The sequence below is a fragment of the Hyla sarda genome, chromosome 7, assembly GCF_029499605.1.
Source record: "Hyla sarda isolate aHylSar1 chromosome 7, aHylSar1.hap1, whole genome shotgun sequence".
Taxonomy (NCBI): domain Eukaryota; kingdom Metazoa; phylum Chordata; class Amphibia; order Anura; family Hylidae; genus Hyla; species Hyla sarda.
This window is the reverse complement of record NC_079195.1, coordinates 14480241-14505192: the sequence shown is the minus strand read 5'-3', so window position 1 is coordinate 14505192 and position 24952 is coordinate 14480241. Positions and strand designations below refer to the sequence as shown.

At 39.8% G+C, this 24952-nt stretch overlaps 1 protein-coding gene across 20 annotated transcripts in view; it reads left to right on the top strand.

Annotated features, from left to right (window-relative positions):
- The window catches only part of TCF7L2 (transcription factor 7 like 2), a 304484-nt gene that overhangs the window by 197765 nt on the left and 81767 nt on the right, over positions 1-24952 (top strand). Inside the window, exon 1 of one of the 20 annotated variants that reach the window (XM_056530846.1) lies at positions 8730-9735. The exons of the other annotated variants lie outside the window; for them this stretch is intronic. Coding sequence (XP_056386821.1) covers positions 9613-9735 — 123 coding nt within the window. The 5' untranslated portion in view covers positions 8730-9612. Of the gene's footprint in view, positions 1-8729; positions 9736-24952 lie in introns of those variants that run through there. 20 annotated transcript variants of the gene reach the window in all.

Genomic DNA, 24952 nt, shown 5'->3' with positions numbered 1-24952 from the left:
AATGTTTGGTTATTTATCTTACCATTTCTCGGCAGGTTTTCTGCTATGAAGCCAGTAACGGGAAATCTCCGCTTTGACAGCTAATAGATATCTATGTCATGTGTTGTTTTTTTCTTCAGTGACATTGAGAAAATTGCAAGGTAGGGGACGGGAAATAACAAAAAAAATGTCAAATGATTAGAAAATCAATGGTTTAGTGGAAAGCGATCTTATTATCTAAACACAGGGTTCCTGTTGCTGTAGGTCTGAATTTCAGCGTCTTTGGGTTAACCCTAACCAAAACATTAATCCATAGTAATAAGCAAAAATTATAATATTCTTCTACATTTTTAGTTTTCAAATACTGATGCAGTTTTATGCATTGGACAGCACCCTACATTGAGTTGACCCCTTATGCAGTGGTTGTACTGGGGTCACTTTTTGACACATTGGGCCAAGTCAACTGTTTGTAAAGCAAATATGCAAAACTTTTGCCAATGAATGTATGTGGTCGGTGACATTTTCAGGACGCTCTCTCCTATGACAGACTTCTCCGTATTAGAAAGTTCTATTAAAGTTGAGGCGTGTTATCACGGAAAGAGAATTGCGATACTTTGCATTACGCTCTGGGATAGAGAGATAGACGTAGGATTATAAAAAACAATTTCTAGGCATTTCTAGATGATAAATTTAATTTTCTTTGCTATTTGGAGTCCTGCTTTGAAAATGCAATTGTAATGAATGCATTCAGAAGCAGAGAATAGATTTACCCTTGGCTTCAAATAGTCGACGTTATCGGGTTCTGTCATTCGTTCCTTCCTATTTTCAAGCTGCTAATTGATGTTTTTGAAGTCAGCAAGAAAATTGAAGGAAATGTCATGTGTGTACCAGTGCGGAAGTTAATAAGATTGACTTCGTTGACAGAATCTACAATGAGCGAAGAGACTGTATAATGGGACCACTGCGAATTTGTGTGCTCTCTTTGGAGTCAAAATTGACACCTCACGCTAGGCCGGCGGTCGATAGAAAGATGGAACATTTGGGGATGGATCCTAATCTCGCCGTCTTTTCCCCCTCCAACTTTGGTCTTTGGAGCTTATGTGGTGGCGCAAGCATCTGTTTATCCAGAGGGCTGAGCCAAAAGCCTTCGTTCAGTCTCCCGGTGCCCACCAACAATGCAAATTTTTTATGCTCTTTTGAGTTTGAAAGCAAAGGAGCCTTGAAAAGGTTAGATTATGGGGTGTCTCAAGGAAAGATAGACTAATATTGGTGAGGGCTATTGCTTTAGCCAGGGGCTGCAAATCCCTTAGCCGCTCTAAAAAGAAACAGTGTGGGTCTTGAACAGAATCTTTTTCAATGAATTACAGAATACAAAAGCCGATATTTAGAGCCAAGGGTCGAAAAAAAAAAACCCCATAAGATAAAAGCTTGAAAATCTACGGGTAATCTTCTCGAAAGAAAGAAAAAAAACTAAAAACTTTGGAAAATGAGACCCTACTTTTGTTTCTTAATTCTTTGGTAATATTGGGAAATTTATTGGATTTGCAGAAGCTATAATTATGGAATAGATTAGCCGCCGTTTTGGTTCAGCGCATCTGATTATTTTTAGGCCTGCGGGGAGAAGCGCTAAATCCCTAATATGTCCACTACCCCCAAGCGGTCTGCGTTTGAAGCCACAGCTCCAAATGCGGTCTTGACTGGCGCTTGGCCTCTGAGGATCGACAAGCAGACACTATTCTCAGAATATCCAATTAATTCCATTGGCAATGATCAGTTGGCGCTTTTTTTTTTGTGGCTCGCGCCATTTGAAATGCAAACACAATGATTTTATTTTTCATTGGTCTGCGTCCCTTGGTTAAGCTGTTGCCGCGAGCTAAGAATTTTATCGAGTGATGATTCCAGAGGCTGAGCTGATAAAAGGTTACCGTACGTGATTTGCGTGGAAAGTGATCGTTGAATTTATGAATGTAAAAAGTTCTTTAACTTTTATTTGACTCCCCCCCCCCCCCCCACTCCTCCCACCCGGAATGCATGGGAAGGGCATGGCTATATAAGTAGGTGACTGGTCGCGATAGAATTTTGCATGTCGATACTACAATTTACATTTTTGTAGTTGCATGTTAGTCCGTAAGTGTCGTGTTCTGAAAATCAGATGATCAAGCCTGACTGTACTGTGGAAATTAATATGTGCACCTCAGATAGTGGTAGTAAAATTTAGCTAGGCTTTATCCTGTAACTTGGCCTTGAAGAATTTGTTTTTTCAAAAATATAACTTCAAATTTAATATCAAATAAACAAAAATGTATCAATGTATCAGTTGTCTTTACCGGCTCCGGATCCATTACATCCATTGTTTCCGTGCCCACTCCTGGGAAAATTTTAGCATTTTCTTTTTTTAATTGAATTAACAAAGTCGTCAGACTTGCCGAAAATGGAAAGAGAGATCTAGGCAGCGCGAGGTTAGGCTATGGTGCCATAAGCTGGTGAATACCTCGGCTGAATGTGGAATGCGCTGGGCATTCATTGTTGATTTAAAGATCTAATAGATGTGGTTTTTTTTATCCCTTTCTTGATCTCGAAAAGTATTTTTTTTTAACAGTCGGAATGTGTGTAAAAAAGCAAGAGGAGGGAGTAACGCGCTTCAATCCTGTGTAATGTAGGAGGGTGGATAATGCTGTTGGAGGCTTGACATGTTTCACTGAAAACATTCGTACCCCCTTACCAAAATCTGCTTGCTGAAGGGATAGGCAATGGCGGTTACCCACTTTGCTTCCTCCTTCTTCTCGAGCTGTCTGTGAAGAGTGAAGCAGGTGACTCCCCGTGGCTCCATTTTCATGACAACATGCCATTAGAAATTGCAGTCCTGTTGATCAATCCCCTGTACGTGACAGCTTTGCCGCAAGGCCTGGGTCTTTGAGAACTAGCTCGATGCCTGTTCCCTCCTTTTTTCCTGCACTAATTGGGGAAACTTTTTACTGTGCTTGTGGCATAAGAAAGCCTTTTGAACACTGTCACAATTGAGTGTTGACTTCTTTGGAATTGCAAGTAGGTTAAGTATGAACATTAAACACAGAAAAAAAAAGAAGATAATACTTTAAAAATGGATTAAAGCAGGTTTAGAAAAAAAATTACTGATTGAGTTATCAAAAACATTTAAAAAAAATAAAAAAACATGTTTTATTTTATAATATCACAAGTAATGTATATTAAAATCCTTTTCTTTGTATGCAAGTTTACTAAAAAGGAACATGTTTTTGAAAGTAATTTCCTAAAAACCATTGCTTTCGAATATTTATAATGTGTATATATATATATATATATATATATATATATATATATATATAAAATATTTGTTAAATATAATTTTTTGTATCTGTATATTCATTCTTTATATTTCTTATTTGAGTTTTTAATATTTTATTTTTAAATTGTAGACAGGTGCAATTTATTTATTTTTTTGCCTTGCACCTAAAATCCATCACCTAATATTATTTACATGTCCTCGTGTAGAAGAACGATTCATATGCGCAGTGTTTGTGGCGGCAAAACGCTATTCCGCTTTGTCCTCGTTTGAATCCTTGTGATTCTGACGTGTTTTATGTGCTGTAAGTACATTAATAGTTTTGCTTTTATACTTTGCTTAAAATGCTATAAAATATTTATACCATCCACGTGCTTCAAGAAAAAAAAAAATCCTATTGAAACCTTCCCATGTCAGGTGCCATTCTCTCCCTGAGCGAGAGTGCAAGGAAATGTTAATTTTATTTATAGCCTCCATTTAGCAAAGACATGATTGACAAAGAACAAGGTTACAAAAAGGAAAAAATTCTGTATTTTTTGTTTTTAGTTTTTTATTTATATATTTTTTCCGGCATACTGGGTATATAATTTCTTTTGAAATCTGTAATTGGTACAATTAAATATCTCCCCACTCCCACATTTGGTGGAGAAATAAAAAAATTTACAGAGGCTGAGTTTTTTTTTTTTTTTTGTATTTAATTAATTTGTTTCCATTGTAAAAATCATTTGCTAAAATTTGCTTTTATTAACATTATCAAGACGGTGACTGGTAAGACATCAGATCAGACACAACGAGTGTGAAGGGCAGCTTAGGGAGAATTGGGCTTTAAACCCTCTGCAGATCGGAGTCAGGATCAAAGGCGCTTGTATTATATGGCTGTGTGAGACTTTGAAGTCTTGACTGCACCTACAGCACTCATTTCATCAAGTTCACTAGTGTCTTAATAGCAGATCAATAAGTTTCAAAGTCGGAGAGTTAATTTGAAAGTAGTGCTGATGCGTTCGTGCTGGGGAAGCAGGGAAAGCGAGGAGGAGAGAAAAAAAAATCACACTATCTGAAACTCCGGAGTGTGGTGTCTACTTCATAGCTGCTAATGCAATGGACAAAAATCTCATTCCAAAATTTTAACTTTTTTGCTAAATTAAATTAATGCAAAAATACAATTATTTCCTCCATAGGGCTAAGATCTAGGATCCCTTTCTTACATCTTCAAATTTTTGTAATTTGTTTTTAATTTCTTATTTAAAAAAAAAAAAAACATTTTTGTTATGTAAAATTAAACTCATATTTTCTTATTCATCCACTGACCCTATGCAATATATTTTTGCGTATATGTATATATATTCATAAACTTTATTATATAAACCTAAACTTAATTTTTAATACAATATTAAATCCTAAGTGTATGAATAAAAGAAATATAAATTCATCACTGAAAAATGTTGATTGTTCTTAAAATTTTAGTAAAATTGAAGTCTCTGATTAATAAATAATGAGTGAAAGTCCTTAATGTTATACGATATTGGGACGTTATTGGTGTCTTTGTTTTTTTTGTTTTGTTTTCAAAGTATAAAATAAATTTTTATGTATTTGGATTAAAAATATATATATAAAAAAAAGGTTTGACCGTTGATCTTGGTTCATTGGCCGTAAACTAATCCCGTAAACCGCTCCTTCTGAATACGCCGCTCACTTTGCTTTTGTTTTTGTTTTTAATTGTTGCAGAAGGGTAAAAAGAGAATAATATGTCTCATGGAAAAAAGGACTGAGAGCAAGAGATAAAGGAGAAGCTTTTAATTCTGTTTGCGGTTCCTTTTTATTATCGACTTAAAACCATCTGTACATGCGGCAGAAGTGGGGGTGTTTTGGTGTTTTTTTTCCTCTTATTTTTTTTTTCTTCACCGGGGTCAAATTCACACCCTTTTGGAACAAACCTCTAATTTAGAATGTTCATCTAAGGGTTCTTAATGGTATTAAAGGCTATTGGGGTGGACAGTGGGAGCTGCAGATTAGCCGCAGGAGCATTAGAAAGGCGATTCATGGGGTAGATTTGCACACACATCTGTTATTTCCAATCCTTGATTTTTTTCCCCAATAGTTTTAAAATGGTAAAAAAAAAAATGAACAAAAGTAATTCAGAGTAGGGATCTGATGTGATAAAATTAAGATTTTGTTCCTAGAAAAAGAATAACCCCATGACGGTTCGTGGTCCCTTTCTTCGTTTCCGAACTGCACATTTTGTTTTCTGGTTGAAAAAATAATAATCTGAATTACTTGTGTACTGGTGTTAGTGGTTATTTTACTTCTTTTATTTTACTCCACCCACAGATATGGACATGTTGTCTATTGTGTGTGTTGCGTTGTTTAATGGGAGATGTCACTAAAAAGCGGAAGAATGTTTTTGTGTTTTGTTTTGTTGTTGTTTTTTTCTCCTTAAGACTTCTTTAAATGTAGCACTTCATCTAGAGGCAAGTCTTGATAGACCCCACTTGGGAACAAGTAGATGAGAGTGAAAAGAGTTGGAGCTGATAAAGGTGTTTCTTGTCAAATTTGTGTAGGAATTATTTACTGTGCTGTCTTATCTACGCTGCGAGAAGAAAAGTGAGGACAGAGAAAATTAACCCAAATGGGACTTCTCTCTATCCTCTTGCTATCTTGAGATTGTGTATTAGATCCCAGTTAAAACTGATCCAAAAAACAAACAAATAAACGTTGAGCCTTAAAAAAAAAATTGCAACAAAAACCCAGCATGGACTGAACTCCAGGTATCTTTTTGAAAAAATGCAATTTTCCCCACAATCCAAAGAAAATACCCATAACGAAATGGTTGATATTATTCCATAATACTTCACACGTAACGATTTCTACTTCATTAAAAGCATATTAATCTGTTCCCCACTCCCCAGGGAGACACCTTTAAGATGATGATATTGTATTTTTTTACCCCCCCCCCCCCCCCCCCGAATTGTTAAAAAAAAAAATGTACCAGATTTGGTCCCTGTCAGTCAGAAATAATTGTGTTCTTAATCTTGTCCCTGATGGATGACTCGGAGTTCAGCAACGGACTCTCTCCAATGACAAATACAATATTAATATTCATTAAGTGCTTTGACAATGCTAATTTTGATGCACTAGTAAAGGCCCTTCCAAACTTAGCGGCCAAAAGCTTTAGAGCTGCGCAAGGTGGCAGGATAATTTGTGCTGGTTTGCTGAGCTGAAGGCTTTTAAAGTCTTTCGCAAAAAAAACCTAGGTACCAGAAACTAAAAAGACTAAGGGGGGAAAGTTCTGAAGGCATTGGAAGGCAGGGCTGCGGAAATAATACGATCACAGCCCGCGAAAAAATTTGACACATCCGATGCAGCTTCTTTGAGCAAAATTTCTACAAAGTTGCAACAAAAAAGCCTAGCATGGTAAGTCAGCACATTTTTTGATTTTGTTTAATCTTTTTGATCTTTTCAATTATCGCTATTTGAAGATCAATAGTCATTTTCTTTTTCCCCCCCTCTGCTTGAAGGCGCATTGGCGGGTATAGTTTTTGCAAGGATACCCATCGCTTTTAGAGAAGATATTCTCAAGTTTCTATATTTTTTTTGCCATTCGCATCTGGAAAGAGGTTTTTTTGCCCAATGCAGGGTCTTTCCCTGTAACAACTCCAGGAGTCACCTGCAAGCGCCGAGACTTCCTTAAGTCTTGAACCAGGGGGGAATTTGGGGTTGATTTTTATTTTATTTTTTTGTTTAGTTTTTTTTTTTTTTTATTGCATTTTAGGGATTTTCCTTTTTTTACCTTTTTTAGTTTGTTTTACTTGGCAAATAGTTTTATGCATTTTTTTTTTCAATTTTTTTTTAGCATGTCGATCGTTTGCTCTTTTCGACACACCGTCTCTCCCTCGCTAAGCTTAGGAGCTTTCTAGAGAAAGGGATTTTGTCTTTTATATTTGCCAAGTCGGGAAGCAAAGTATTTGTCTTTTGTTCCTGTCATTGAACCTAGGATTGGGGATGGTGGGGAGGGGGATAGGAGAGTGTTACACAAAAACTGGAGCTTTTATTAGGCGACCGTCATTGAATTGGGGATATCTTAATAATTGTATTCTTCCTGACCAACTGAGATAATTCTTTGAATGCCTGAACTTGAGCATCTTAACTGAGCATCTGCCTGGGAAAACTCCCATTGACTGATTCAGCTGATGGCGTCCTCGTTGTCTGAATGCTTTTAGTGTAGAGTGCTGCCCTCCAGCGGATCATGAAAGCTCTGTCTATACACTAGCCTTATCATGACTGTGTGTGGAATACTTTAATCGGAAGCATGGTCCTAGCCTGGCACTATAGAGGAAGCAAAGTAAAACTTGTAAATGGTAAGCCTGCACGTCGTCTTCCATTATTTCTTATGTCTTGCATGTCAGAGATTCCTGTTTTCTTAAATCTGTGTAATTTACACCAAATACATATCGATGGCAACCTCTATTGCTTAGGTCTAGCTTGGCTGTATGATCCTATAATCCAAATATTTTTATTTTTTTTGCTTGTTTATTTGACGTTTTTTGAAATTTTCATATCAAAAGAAATTTTTGTAAACACTACAATAATTTATTTTTGTAGCATGCTTTTGTAATATCTTAATTAGTTTTTTAATGAAATGTGTAGCTTTTTTTTCGTCACTAGCTATGACTGTTGATGGGTCTGATTCTGTCACGGTTCCTGCTTCGGAGTCGAGGGAATGGTCTGAAGCTCCTTAGTCCTCCTGAGATCACTGCCTGACTGGTGGAGCTATAACAAACACATTAGTTTCCTTTGCCAGCTCGAGCTACATTCCAAAGCTGCTGGATTTTTTGTTTTGTTTGTTTGGAATCATTCCGGGCTCATCCCAGTTTTATAGAGATTTTTTTTTTTTTTCCGACGTTGACCCCCCTGTTTGGTTTCCTTGTGTTTTGTTATCGCCTCCGCTTAGGGAAAATGCAGGAGTAAATAATTCCCAGCTGGGAAATGCCTGTCCGGGGCTACCAGTTATTGTTAGAAAACTATTGGGACCTGTCCATCATTTGAGTTTACTTTAGGAAATTGCACGTGCTTGAAAAGCAAGCGGTGAAGTGTGGTGGCCGCTCTGAATAGAGGGAGGGAAGGCAATTAGCTGCCCTGTTGTTGGGTCCTTTTACTTGTCAAATGGAAAGGCTCATTGCTTTTGTCACTGCCTTGTAAAGGGAAATCACTGGGTTTTGTTTTGGTATTAAGAGCCTTAAAGATTTCTGGCTGACGCTCCCAGGGGCCGGCGGATGTGTGGAGACGAGCACTGGTGCAGTTCATAATTTTTTAGAAAGTGTCGACAAAAAGTGGAGGTTGTCAGCAAACGTGCTAAAGGGTTTTAATATCTAGGAGAGAGGAATCTTCATGGCCTCTTCCCCCCCCCCCCTTTCACCATAGCAGCTGGTTGCAGACACAATGCAGACCCATGAGGCAAAGTTTTATTGAATAGGACACTTTAACGTCAAGTGTTTCCGGAGTAATCTGGAAGGTGCATTAAAAAAAATTGTGTTGGTTTGTGGCACTCAAAAGTCACTCAATGGCCTTGGTGTGGAAGTGTAAGGACGGAGCAATGCGTTAGAGGACCCCCCCATTGAATTGTTAGGCTGCAAACAACTGGAGCACAGAGGGGCTTGTGTGTGGGTTAGGGGCTTAGAGCTGCTGTTTGGCCACTGGGAGCCCTGGCTAACAAAAGCTTCTCTCATGTATTGTGTCTTGTGCTCCTAGAAAACCAAATTGATATTTAATGCTGAGTGAAGGTTGCGGAGCGGAGAGCTGCACAGGCCACACACGTCTTGTCACTCCTTGATACGGTGACTGCACGTTTTTTTTTTTTCTCTCTCCTTTTCCCAAGGAATTTATTTTGCAGAATTTAACAGGGGAGCAGATCTGTTGAGTTGGATAAACTTTGCTGCCTCAGATTCTTCCTTACTGGTCCTCGGTTCCTTGGCTGTTCTTCCCAGTTGCTTTTTTTCCATTCCCTTCTTACCACTTTGTTATGGTGCACCATTTACTATCCCTGGCTGCACGCCTCCACTGAATGCCGTGTTTCATTCTTATATATTTCTCAGAGTTATTTTTTTACCATGACGGGATCTGGTGGTCATTATTTACTAGTTAGGGAATATGACTAGATTATTTGGGTCGACCTATTGGGCAACCGTTAAGAGTGGACTGGGCAGCAGCGAGGTCGGTGGGTTTTATTTAGTCACTGACTTAAGTGAATGTTTTTGAGACCTGTGGATATCAGTGGACGCAGCTTGGCCGAGGAAGCATCGAGCTGCTGGCTGCAGACCTGTGGTTAGGCAGTAGGCATGTATACCAGGGATTCTGTCTTGGTTGGTCTGGACAGGACGAGTGACAAGAAGACCATGCCAGCTTGTGGATTAACGTTACTGCAGGAGCTTGGTAGCTGGCATGCCAATCTCAACTGCTGGGTGAGTAACTTGCCTTTTGGTTTTTGGGATGGGTAAACTAGAGATCCCCTCCTCCTGCATGTTGTCAAACAATTTAACCCTTGCAATGCTAACCTGATAGTCGTCATGTTTGCTTACTCTGCAACATCCAATTTCTGTTTATAGACAATCATTATGAGGTTCGGTTTTAAATGTTTCACGTGACCATCGGTGGCCCAGCTGGAGGTTCACAGCTCCTCGGCCTTAGTGATGGGGGGGACAGGGTGATGGATCTGGCAGAGCTGTGGACCGTCTCCCATTATCACTGTGTCAGGCCGAGCACCAGGATAGAAAGGCTGTGCGATGGGGAGAGGAAAGGTCGGGTCAGGGATTACAGAGGAACAATATCTGCTTGTCTCTGCCTCTCATCCACTGAAGAGGGAATAAGAGACAGTGGCCGGGCTGTCACTATGTGGGTGTGCTGGGGAACTACAAAGTGCTGGCACTGGCTGACACCTTCGAGCTGTATGTGGCCCCGGCCAGACCTGACTGATAGAATATAGAGGAACATTTCTATTCTGTTTTATAGACATTGTATGTATGTGTTCTTGGTGTGGATTCAATATGGACAGTCCAGGCCCAGTGGAATCCAAGTGTATCAAAGAAGGGTCCCGGCACTCAAGTTTCTTGCTTAATCTCAATGTTTTTATTTATGCATAAACATAGCTTAGAGAACAGTATGCGGTACGGCTAAGCAGCATTTCTCAACAGTTGTGAAAGACTGCTTAGTCGTAACGCATACTGTCCTGTATGCTATGCTTATGCATATTTAAACACTTTGAGATTGAGCAAGAAACTTGAGTGCCGGGACCCTTCTTTGATACACTTGGATTACACACCGGTCCACGAGCACCGATATCGTGCAGTGCCGACCCTGATCTGCTATACAGGCCCTGTGGAAGTCTGTCTATCTAACAAAACTCCAGGAGAGCAGCACAACCAAATAAAGATAATCCGTATAGTAGGTGCAAGCCGTATGGGAGCTCTGGTCAGTAGCTCCACTCTTCAATAATGTTCCAGAGAACAGCAGCACACACAAAAAATGGTGTAAAAAAGTGAAGACTTATTCCATCAATCCAGGGTAGTACAAAACTACTGTACTCTGGATTGATGGGATAAATCTTCACTTTTTACACCATTTTTTTGTGTGTGCTGCTGTTCTCTGGAACATTATCTATCAATCTATCTTATATCTATCTATCTATCTATTATCTATCTATCTTATATCTATCTATCTATCTCATATCTATCTATCATATCTATCTATCTCTCATATATATCTATCTATCTATCTTATATCTATCTATCTATTATCTATCTATCTTATATCTATCTCAAATCTATCCATCTATCTTTTATATCTATCTATCTATCTCATATCTATCTATCTCATATCTATCTATCTATCCATCTATCACATATCTATCTATCTATCTATTTCATATCTATCTATCTCATATCTATCTATCTCATATCTATCCATCTATCTCATATCTATCTATCTCATATCTATCTATCTATCTCATATCTATATCTTTATATCCATCTCATATCTATCTATCTCATATCTATCTATCTCATATCTATCTATCTCATATCTATCCATCTATCTCATATCTATCTATCTATCTATCTATCTCATATCTATATCTTTATATCCATCTCATATCTATCTTTATATCTATCTATCTCATATCTATCTATCTTCTATCTCATATCTATCTCTATCTATCTTATATCTATCTATCTATCTATCTATCAATCATCTATCTCATATCTATCTATCTCATATCTATCTATCTATCTCATATCTATCTATCTCATATCTATCTATCTATCTCATATATATCTATCTCATATCTATCTATCTCATATCTATCTATCTATCTATCTGTCTTGTATAATGTATTTGCATATGTGCACATTATCTTTGTCATGTTTAAGTCACTAATATTTTACATACATTGTATTATCTATACGGTGTCCTATTCTGTACACCATGTGTCACTTGTATTATTGAACAAAAGGTTCCTGAGCGATGATATAATGCACAATACTCACCCGGTGGAGGTGGTCGGGGGGATAATAAGAGTAGAGATAAATGCTTGTAAATACCAAACATTCTCTATATGAAGGAATGTACATTGTTGTGGAGTGTTACGTCTCTTAGATCTATGATGTGTCGTCCATATATTATTCCCCGGACATTCCCTCTTACTGTTGTTCCTATAGGGGGTCCAGATATTACTTTGAAGTCTCTTTTTTAAACTTTACCCATAACACAGTAAATGGGGGATCTATTGGGGTCATTCAGCTGTCAGGGGGGATGCAGCATGCTGGTGGAGCGAGGGTTAACATGTTTAGGATGGATACTGTCATTGTGGGTCACATCTCACACAGGAGCTAGCACTCTTTTCTTGTGGTTCTGTAGCTGAGAACAATTGGGGGATATAGGATAGTATATAGCAGTGGTCTTCAACCTGCGGACCTCCAGATGTTGCAAAACTACAACTCCCAGCAGGCCCGGAGCAACATCTGGAGGTCTGCAGGTTGGAGACCACTGGTATATAGGAACCTTATTATTAGTAATGTAAACAGAAGTTTATAGTGATGTCCCATGGGGGGCTCCCTAAGTATTTTAGGGGTCACTCTAGGCCTTTTGCCTTGTATTTTCTACACAGATATTATTTTTGCTATATATAGGGGTGCAGCACTCCAGAGGCTTTATACACACAGTATATTGGGGTACAACATCCCAGGGGCTTTATGCCTGCAATATATAGGGTACAGCACTTTAGAGATAGTATATAGGGTGTATATAGGGTTAGAGATAGTATACAGGGTGTATATAGGGTGCAGCACTTTACAGATAGTATACAGGCTGTATATAGGGTTAGAGATAGTATACAGGCTGTATATAGGGTTACAGGTAGTATACAGGGTGTATATAGGGTGCAGCACTTTACAGATAGTATACAGGCTGTATATAGGGTTAGAGATAGTATACAGGCTGTATATAGGGTTACAGGTAGTATACAGGCTGTATATAGGGTGCAGCACTTTACAGATAGTATAAAGGCTGTATATAGGGTGCAGCTCTTTAGAGATAGTATACAGGCTGTATATAGGGTGCAGCTCTTTAGAGATAGTATACAGGCTGTATATAGGGTGCAGCACTTTAGAGATAGTATACAGGCTGTATATAGGGTGCAGCACTTAGAGATAGTATACAGGATGTATATAGGGTGCAGCACTTTAGAGATAGTATACAGGCTGTATATAGGGTTAGAGATAGTATACAGGCTGTATAAAGGGTTATAGATAGTATATAGGGTGTATATAGGGTTAGAGATAGTATACAGGCTGTATATGAGGTGCAGTACTATAGAGATAGTATACAGGCTGTATATAGGGTGCAGCACTTTAGAGATAGTATACAGGCTGTATATAGGGTGCTGCACTTTAGAGATAGTATACAGGCTGTATATAGGGTTAGGGATAGTATACAGGCTGTATATAGGGTGCAGCACTTTAGAGATAGTATACAGGCTGTATATAGGGTTAGGGATAGTATACAGGCTGTATATAGGGTGCTGCACTTTAGAGATAGTATACAGGCTGTATATAGGGTGCTGCACTTTAGAGATAGTATACAGGCCGTATATAGGGTTAGAGATAGTATACAGGGTGTATATAGGGTGCAGTACTTTAGACATAGTATACAGGCTGTATATAGGGTTAGAGATAGTATACAGGCTGTATATAGGGTGCAGCACTTAGAGATAGTATACAGGCTGTATATAGGGTGCAGCACCTAGAGATAGTATACAGGCTGTATATAGGGTGCAGCTCTTTCGAGATAGTATACAGGCTGTATATAGGGTGCAGCTCTTTAGAGATAGTATATAGGCTGTATATAGGGTGCAGCTCTTTAAAAATAGTATACAGGCTGTATATAGGGTGCAGCACTTTAGAGATAGTATACAGGCTGTATATAGGGTTAGAGATAGTATACAGGCTGTATATAGGGTGCAGTACTTAGAGATAGTATACAGGCTGTATATAGGGTTACAGATAGTATACAGGGTGTATATAGGGTGCAGCACTTAGAGATAGTATACAGGCTGTATATATGGTGCAGCACTTAGAGATAGTGTACAGGGTGTATATAGGGTGCAGCACTTTAGAGATAGTATACAGGCTGTATATAGGGTGCAGCACTTTAGTGATAGTATACAGGCTGTATATAGGGTACAGCTCTTTAGAGATAGTATACAGGCTGTATATAGGATGCAGCACTTAGAGATAGTATACAGGCTGTATATAGGGTGCAGCACTTTAGTGATAGTATACAGGCTGTATATAGGGTACAGCTCTTTAGAGATAGTATACAGGCTGTATATAGGATGCAGCACTTAGAGATAGTATACAGGCTGTATATATGGTGCAGCACTTAGAGATAGTGTACAGGGTGTATATAGGGTGCAGCACTTTAGAGATAGTATACAGGCTGTATATAGGGTGCAGCACTTTAGAGATAGTATACAGGCTGTATATAGGGTGCAGCACTTTAGTGATAGTATACAGGCTGTATATAGGGTACAGCTCTTTAGAGATAGTATACAGGCTGTATATAGGATGCAGCACTTAGAGATAGTATACAGGCTGTATATATGGTGCAGCACTTAGAGATAGTGTACAGGGTGTATATAGGGTGCAGCACTTTAGAGATAGTATACAGGCTGTATATAGGATGCAGCACTTAGAGATAGTATACAGGCTGTATATAAGGTGCAGCACTATAGAGATAGTATACAGGGTGTATATAGGGTGCAGCACCTAGGGATAGTATACAGGCTGTGTATAGGGTGCAGCTCTTTAGAGATAGTATACAGGCTGTATATAGGGTTAGAGATAGTATACAGGCTGTATATAGGGTGCAGAACTTTAGAGATAGTATACAGGCTGTATATAGGGTGCAGCACTTTAGAGATAGTATACAGGCTGTATATAGGGTGCAGCACTTAGGGATAGTATACAGGCTGTATATAGGGTGCAGCTCTTTAGAGATAGTATACAGGCTGTATATAGGGTTAGAGATAGCATACAGGCTGTATATAGGGTGCAGAACTTTAGAGATAGTATACAGGCTGTATATAGGGTGCAACACTTTAGAGATAGTATACAGGGTGTATATAGGGTGCAGCACTTTAGAGATAGTATACAGGGTGTATATAGGGTGCAGCACTTAGAGATAGTATACAGGGTGTATATAGGGTGCAGCACTTAGAGATAGTATACAGGGTGTATATAGGGTACAGCAATTGAGAGATAGTATACAGCCCGTATATAGGGTTAGAGATAGTATACAGGGTGTATATAGGGTGCAGCACTTAGAGATAGTATACAGGGTGTATATAGGGTGCAGCACTTAGAGATAATATACAGGGTGTATATAGGGTGCAGCACTTAGAGATAGTATACAGGCTGTATATAGGGTGCAGCACTTAGAGATAGTGTACAGGGTGTATATAGGGTGCAGTACTTTAGAGATAGTATACAGGCTGTATATAGGGTGCAGCACTTTAGAGATAGTATACAGGCTGTATATAGGGTGCAGCACTTTAGAGATAGTATACAGGCTGTATATAGGGTGCAGTACTTTAGAGATAGTATACAGGCTGTATATAGGGTGCAGCACTTAGAGATAGTATACAGGCTGTATATAGGGTGCAGCACTTTAGAGATAGTATACAGGCTGTATATAGGGTGCAGCACTTTAGAGATAGTATACAGGCTGTATATAGGGTGCAGCACTTTAGAGATAGTATACAGGCTGTATATAGGGTGCAGCACTTTAGAGATAGTATACAGGCTGTTTATAGGGTTAGAGATAGTATACAGGCTGTATATAGGGTGCAGCACTTTAGAGAGAGTATACAGGCTGTATATAGGGTGCAGCACTTTAGAGATAGTATACAGGGTGTATGTAGGGTACATCACTTTAGACATAGTATACAGGCTGTATATAGGGTTGCAGATAGTATACAGGCTGTATATAGGGTGCAGCACTTTACAGATAGTATACAGGCTGTATATAGGGTTAGAGATAGTATACATGCTGTATATAGGGTTAGAGATAGTATACAGGCTGTATATAGGGTTAGAGATAGTATACATGCTGTATATAGGGTTAGAGATAGTATACAGGCTGTATATAGGGTTAGAGATAGTATACAGGCTGTATATAGGGTACAGCACTTTAGAGATTGTATACAGGCTGTATATAGGGTTAGAGATAATATACAGGCTGTATATAGGGTGCAGTACTTTAGAGATAGTATAAAGGCTGTATATAGGGTGCAGCTCTTTAGAGATAGTATACAGGCTGTATATAGGGTGCAGCACTTAGAGATAGTATACAGGCTATATATAGGGTGCAGTACTTTAGAGATAGTATACAGGCTGTATATAGGGTACAGCACTTAGAGATAGTATACAGGCTGTATATAGGGTGCAGCACTTTAGAGATAATATACAGGCTGTATATAGGGTGCAGCTCTTTAGAGATAGTATACAGGCTGTATATAGGGTGCAGAACTTTAGAGATAGTATACAGGCTGTATATAGGGTACAGCACTTAGAGATAGTATACAGGCTGTATATAGGGTGCAGTACTTTAGAGATAATATACAGGCTGTATATAGGGTGCAGCACTTTAGAGATAATATACAGTCTGTATATAGGGTGCAGCACTTAGAGATAATATACAGGCTGTATATAGGGTTCAGCTCTTTAGAGATAGTATACAGTCTGTATATAGGGTTCAGCTCTTTAGAGATAGTATACAGGCTGTATATAGGGTGCAGCACTTTAGAGATAGTATACAGGCTGTATATAGGGTGCAGCACTTTAGAGATAGTATACAGGCTGTATATAGGGTGCAGCACTTTAGAGATAGTATACAGGCTGTATATAGGGTGCAGCACTTTAGAGATAGTATACAGGGTGTATATAGGGTGCAGCACTTAGAGATAATATACAGTCTGTATATAGGGTTCAGCTCTTTAGAGATAGTATACAGGCTGTATATAGGGTGCAGCACTTTAGAGATAGTATACAGGCTGTATATACGGTGCAGCACTTTAGAGATAGTATACAGGCTATATATAGGGTGCAGTACTTTAGAGATAGTATACAGGCTGTATATAGGGTGCAGCACTTTAGAGATAGTATACAGGGTGTATATAGGGTGCAGCACTTAGAGATAATATACAGGCTGTATATAGGGTTCAGCTCTTTAGAGATAGTATACAGGCTGTATATACGGTGCAGCACTTTAGAGATAGTATACAGGCTATATATAGGGTGCAGTACTTTAGAGATAGTATACAGGCTATATATAGGGTGCAGTACTTTAGAGATAGTATACGGGCTGTATATAGGGTGCAGCTCTTTAGAGATAGTATACAGGCTGTATATAGGGTGCAGCACTTAAGAGATAGTATACAGGCTGTATATAGGGTGCAGTACTTTAGATTTAGTATACAGGCTGTATATAGGGTGCAGCTCTTTAGATTTAGTATACAGGCTGTATATAGGGTGCAGCACTTTAGAGATAATATACAGGCTGTATATAGGGTGCAGCACTTTAGAGATAATATACAGGCTGTATATAGGGTACAGCACTTTAGAGATAGTATACAGGGTGTATATAGGGTGCAGCAATTGAGAGATAGTATATAGGCTGTATATAGGGTGCAGCACTTAGAGATAGTATACAGGCTGTATATAGGGTACAGCACTTTAGAGATAGTATACAGGGTGTATATAGGGTGCAGCAATTGAGAGATAGTATACAGGCTGTATATAGGGTGCAGAATTTTAGACATAGTATACAGGCTGTATATAGGGTTCAGTACTTTAGAGATGATATATAGGCTACAGGACTTCATAATTTACTTTACTGGTTGTATATAGATGCACAGGTGTATATATAGTATATAGTATATATAATAGGGTATGACTTTCCAGGAGCTTTGTACAGGTTATATATAAGGTAAGGCATCCAGAGCTATTACTATATATAGCAGTATTTCTAAACAAGGTGCCTCCAGCTGTTGCATAAGGCTATCCGGGCATGCTGGGAGTTGTAGTTCTGCAACATCTTGAGGCACGTTTGTTTAAAAACACTGCTATATAGCTACATAGTTTGTCACGCTAGTTGAACACTACAGATTGTACGCCGCAACAAATCATTGCAAACTATCACCTGTATATAAGGGACACAGCACTGCAGGAATGGTGCATGGACTGTATGAATGGACCTTATACACCCGGTACAGAGTATATACACTACATATAGGGACCAGATATATGGGCTGGAAGGTTACAGCGCATCAATTACATTGTGTGGTATATAGGAGAAAAGCAGACGGTATACCATGTCCTGTGTAATGTACTGCATTAAAGTCCTATGTGAGCGGTACATGATGCGCAGTGTGTGGCACGTCATGTAGTGATGCAGTTATGGGCTCAGATGCAACTAATTGGAATGTGTGTGGCCCCTGTGTGTTTAGGGTGGGGTGCACTTCTCATGGGCCCTGCCTTGTGTATTGTCAATGACTCTATATGCTTTGCCTTAAAGACTCCTGTATCATATAATAGAGATCAGTTTTGGCTAATGAACTAAAGTCTCCCCCCCCCCCCCCCCCCCTCTATATGTACTTTTTTTGGAGAGAATAGTAGATGGCAGTATTACATTTGGGATGCATATAAGAGAAGGCTCAGTACATTTTACACTGTAGCAATGGTATCTCAGAAAAGTAAAATATCCTAATTTTGGGCACAGTGCAATGCTGATATTGTAGGGGGCGATGTGTGACCCCATTACTGTGCCCTATTTGTGTAAAGCACTGCAATAATATTCTTCACACAATTATACAAGTCTATAGCGGATTCTATTTACAATATGTGAAAGACGAATAAGGTAAAGAAACCGGTTAGCGGAGGCGCTGCACAACTGTGATCATGAAAAAAAGACTAGAGCAGCACAGGACAATAAAACTTTTATTGGTATAATTGGGGACAACACGTTTCGGCATACCCTAATGCCTTCCTCAGGTCTACATATAGTTCCCAGAGGTTGATTGTGCTCAGTTCTGGGTTGCTGGTTGTGGAAGTCCTACGTTTATCTGTGCTGCCGCGGTCTAACAGATACACGCAGGACTTCCACAACCAGCAACCCAGAGCTGAGCACAATCATCCTCTGGGAGCTCTAAGTAGACCTGAGGAAGGCATTAGGGCATGCCAAAACACGTTGTCCCCAATTATACCTATAAAAGTTTTATTCTCCTGTGCTGCTCGAGTCTTTTTTTTTCATGACCACAGTTGTGTAGCGCCTCCGCTAACGGGTTTCTTTACCTTATTTGTCTTCCACTATTCCCTATCAGTCACCATTACTGGGGTCTGATACTGGCAAGAGTGCAGGAGCCAACAACCGTGATCACCTTCACTTACGCCATTTGCTTCATAAAAGGTCGGTATATTACCTGGGTGTGGGGAAGGATACCCATCAGCGGATATACCTCATCAGGGAGCGCCCCCTGTATTTTTTATCTCTTACTTTAAGCTTCTATTTACAATATGTGCATTCATTAACCTCTATAATATAATAAACTTTAAGTTACTACAAACCCATTTCGCCTATAGCTGCAGGGTTAGTAAGAACTCTTCTGGAGAATATTCTATAGATTTTTGACCTTGGACTACTTTGACTTAATCAGAGGCCTTTCAATGAGAACTTCCATAGGTGTAACCAGAAAACCATCCAAAAATGTAGGCACCAGGGGAAATTTCCAGCCCCATCTATAGAATTGTTTTAGCTATTAGGATCGGTCAGGAAGGATTTCCCCCCTTCATCAAATTGTTATCTATCGTAGGCCTCGTTTGTACTGTTTCACTGATACATCGTGAGTCGATGCCACCAATATTGGCAAGCAAGCTTTGTTGACATGTACCGCAGTGGCCTCGCAGTGTGGCCCGTTGAGTTTCATGGACTGAATATAGGCTACTCTTGACTACGCTTGGTCTGTTTCCTGTACAAACACGTTGTGCAAACGTGTATCTCACTAGTAAACTACATCCGTTCCATGTGTCAGTACTTTTTTCTGATACAGTGATGTAAAATGAAAATAAGGTGTGAATCAGGCCTCATAAGGCTCTCATTTTGCTTCTTCTGGATCAACAAAGCATAAAAATCGGCAAGACTTTAAGGGGTACTCCGCTGCTCAGCGTTTGGAACAAACTGTTCCGAATGCTGGAGCCAGCGCCGGGAGCTTGTGACGTCATAGCCCCGTCCCCTAATGATGTCACGCCCCCCCCTCATGACATCACGTCCTGCCCCCTCAATGCCAGTCTATGGGTGAGGGCGTCACGCAAAGTACCAGTTGAAATAGACACAGAAGCCCTCAGCGCATCCCCTATTTTCCTTCAATTTTCACCCCACTGTGTGATATGGAGCCATTAGTGTCCCCTCATTACATTACTATAAGCCCACTCTTCATTAAACCCAGTGAAAACCCTGCTCCCTTTGTAGCCCAGTAAGACCCACACCCTACTTATAGCCCAATGAGACCCACAGTTTTTATAGACAAGTGAGACTTCTGCTCCGCTTATAGCCAAGTGAGACCTCCTCTCCTTATAGCCCTATGAGACCTCCACCCTCTTTATAGTCCAGTGAGCCCCTCACTCTCCTTATAGCCAAATGAGACCCTCAGTTCTCTTATAGCCCAGGGAGACCCACAGTCTTCTTGTAGCCCATTAAGGCCCCTGCTCTTTTTATAGCCCAGTGAGACCCCCACCCTCCTTCTATCCTAGTGAGATCCCCACCCTCCTTCTATCAGATCCCCACCCTCCTTCTATCCTAGTGAGACCCTCGCTCTTCTTATAGCCCAGTGAGACCCCCACCCTCCTTCTATCCTAGTGAGACCACTGCCCTCCTTATATCCCAGTAAGATCCACCCTCCTTATAGTCCAGTGAGATCCCCACCCTCCTTCTATCCTAGTAAGACCCTCTCTCTTCTTATAGCCCAGTAAGACCCCACCCTCCTTCTATCCTAATGAGACCACCGCCCTCCTTATATCCCAGTAAGACCCCACCCTCCTTATAGTCCAGTGAGACCGCCGCCCTCCTTATATCGCAGTAAGACCCCACCCTTCTTATAATCCAGTGGGATCCCAACCCTCCTTCTATCCAAGTAAGACCTCACCCTCCTTATAGTCCAGTGAGACCCCCACCCTCCTTCTATCCTAGTGAGACCACCGCCCTCCTCATATCCCAGTAAGACCCCACCCTCCTTATAATCCAGTGAGACCACCGCCCTCCTTATATCCCAGTAAGACCCCACCCTTCTTATAGTCCAATGGGATCCCCACCCTCCTTCTATTCCAGTAAGACCCCACCCTTCTTATAGTCCAGTTGGATCCCCACCCTCCTTCTATTCCAGTAAGTCCCCACCCTCCTAATAGTCCAGTGAGATCCCCACCCTCCTTCTATTCCAGTAAGACCCCACCCTTTTAGTCCAGTGAGATCCCCACCCTCCTTCTATCCTAGTGAGACCACCACCCTCCTCATATCCCAGTAAGACCCCACCCTGCTTCTATCCCAGTAAGACCTCACCCTCCTTATAGTCCAGTGAGACCCCCACCCTCCTTCTATCCTAGTGAGACCACCGCCCTCCTCATATCCCAGTAAGACCCCACCCTCCTTATAATCCAGTGAGACCACCGCCCTCCTTATATCCCAGTAAGACCCCACCCTTCTTTTAGTCCAGTGGGATCCCCACCCTCCTTCTATCCCAGTAAGACCCCACCCTCCTTTTAGTCCAGTGAGATCCCCAGCCTCCTTCATTCCCAGTAAGACCCCACCCTCCTTATAGTCCAGTGAGATCCCCATCCTCCTTCTATCCTAGTGAGACCACCGCCCTCCTCATATCCCAGTAAGACCCCACCCTCCTTATAGTCCAGTGAGACCACCGTCCTCCTTATATCCCAGTAAGACCCCACCCTTCTTATAGTCCAGTGGGATCCCCACCCTCCTTCTATCCCAGTAAGACCCCACCCTCCTTATAGTCCAGTGAGACCACCGCCCTCCTTCTATCCCAGTAAGACCCCACCCTTCTTATAGTCCAGTGGGATCCCCACCCTCCTTCTATCCCAGTAAGACCCCACCCTCCTTATAGTCCAGTGAGACCATCGCCCTCCTTCTATCCCAGTAAGACCCCACCCTCCTTTTAGTCCAGTGAGATCCCCAGCCTCCTTCATTTCCAGTAAGACCCCACCCTCCTTATAGTCCAGTGAGATCCCCACCCTCCTTCTATCCCAGTAAGACCCCACCCTCCTTTTAGTCCAGTGGGATCCCCACCCTCCTTCTATCCCAGTAAGACCCCACCCTCCTTTTAGTCCAGTGAGATCCCCAGCCTCCTTCATTCCCAGTAAGACCCCACCCGCCTTATAGTCCAGTGAGATCCCCATCCTCCTTCTATCCTAGTGAGACCACCGCCCTCCTCATATCTCAGTAAGGCCCCAACCCTCCTTATAGTCCAGTGAGACCACCGCCCTCCTTATATCCCAGTAAGACCCCACCCTTCTTATAGTCCAGTGGGATCCCCACCCTCCTTCTATTCCAGTAAGACCCCACCCTCCTTTTAGTCCAGTGAGATCCCCACCCTCCTTCATTCCCAGTAAGACCCCACCCTCCTTATAGTCCAGGGAGATCCCCACCCTCCTTCTATCCCAGTAAGACCCCACCCTCCTTATAGTCCAATGAGATCCCCACCCTCCTATCCTAGTGAGACCACCGTCCGCCTTATATCCCAGTAAGACCCCACCCTCCTTATAGTCCAGTGGGATCCCCACCCTCCTTCTCTCCTAGTGAGACCCTCGCTCTCCTTATAGCCCAGTAAGACCCCGACCCTCTATATATCACCTCCAGATAGTTCATAGATTGGTAATTACTACAATTGTGTTATTAAAATGATCAGTTCCAAGCCTAGTAAATGTGTCCTGTAATTTTAGATATTTTGCCCTATAGCACTGATACATTTGTATCTTATGTTTCTTTCCCTTGTCACACTACATGCATCTTAAGGATCCTATTATTAGCATGGCAGGGTTATAGTAGGTCACCCAGATGACCCAGGGTCACAGGACTGTATTATAATAGTGCACGCCAGGTGTTGATGTATTATACACCTGCTGCATTCATTGCTTGGTCCCTGAGCATGATCCTCTATTCATGGTAGATCCTGTAGGGGCGCTGTTCATCTAAATTATTCATATTTGTTTATTGCCTTTTACCGCTGATTAGAAGGACTGGGGGCTGGAGCCAAAACACGAAACTTATCAGACTGCAGAACTGGGTCAGCAAGGGGGATAGGGGCCTGGGGCCCAAATCACCACTGACTCTAGTGACTGCTTTGGGCTTCAGCTTAATACCACTTATTTTAATTATATTACAAAATGTTATTAATGTTCTTATTATTCATGATGATTGTTAATATATTATTGAAATATGGTATGATATAAGTATATATATATAGAGAGAGAGAGAGAGAGAGAGAGATAGATAGATATATGTGTGTGTGTGCATGTGTTATATATTTCACAATATATATTAACCATTTTAATTATGAATTTTTATCATACTACCATCAAGAGAATAAAAAAAATCATAATGATCAAAAATCATTATAATCATTATAATTTTTATATTTATTTTTTTATATTTATTGTTATTTTTATATTAAATTTTTATATTATCACTCATTTTTATATATATTATTATGATTGAATTATCATTATTATTATTTATTAGATGTTTATGGTATTAATAAGTATATATTATTACTATATTAGCATTATGTGTTATTTTTATAGTTATGATTATATATTTCTGTATGATCATTAGTAAATACTTTTACTTTTTATTATCCTTTATTCATTATCTTAATTATTATTATTTCCTTATTTGTTCTATTATCCTTAGTGAATATTATGTAACACCTTATTTCAAGTTAATTATTATTATCCTTATTAACATTATTATTATTATCATTATTATTATTTCCTTATTTGTTCTAATATCCTTAGTTAACATGGTGGAACATATTATTTCTATTATATTATTATTATTTCATTATTTGTTATATTATCCTTAGTGAATATTATGTAAACACTTTATTTCAAGTTAATTAATATTATCATTATTAACATTATTATTATCATTATTATTATTTCATTATTTGTTATATTATCCTTAGTGAATATTATGTAAACACCTTATTTCAAGTTAATTAATATTATCATTATTAACATTATTATTATTTCATTATTTGTTATATTATCCTTATTTAATATTATGTAACACCTTATTTCAAGTTAATTAGTATTATCATTATTAACATTATTATTATATTATTTGTTATATTATCCTTCTTGAATATTATGTAACACCTTATTTCAATGTAATATTATTATCATTATTATTATTATTATTCTTTAAATTAGATTAATCTGCATCCTACGGTGCAACATATTTTTTCTATATGGTTATTTTAACATTATTATTTCTATATTATTATTATTTTAAGATTATTTTATTAAGATTCACTGACACATGTTACACCATGCATTATTATCACCAGGTCTCATTCCTCCCTATGCCACTCTTTTTCCCCCCCTCCAGACGTTCCCTACATTCCATTGTAATTTTGCGCAATTGTTTTATTTTTTAAGCAATGACTTAATTGTATAGGTGACATTTGAGGCCCAAGCTGATCAGATCTGCAGCCTCGGCCGCCTCACAATGACACCTATTGTATATTATTAGCCGGCTCTATTGACCGGAGTTCATGAGTCTTTAAGACGTCTCGAGGAAACAAGAGGAACCTTAACGGGAGCGGCAAAGCCTTGTCTGCAATTGTGGAGGGGAACAAGGGAAACGTGATGTAATAAGCATTTAACTCTTGTCAGGTCGTGCTGCCGTGTCCCTGGGTAGGAATACAAGCCGCTTATGGAAATGAGGCCCGTATCTGGGCTGTAATCTGTTCAGCCATTACTACGAGGGCGTCTTTATCTGCCGGCCACATAATCTGGTTAAATGTTCTGCCTTGTAAAACTCCGGCTCAATTCCACCTTG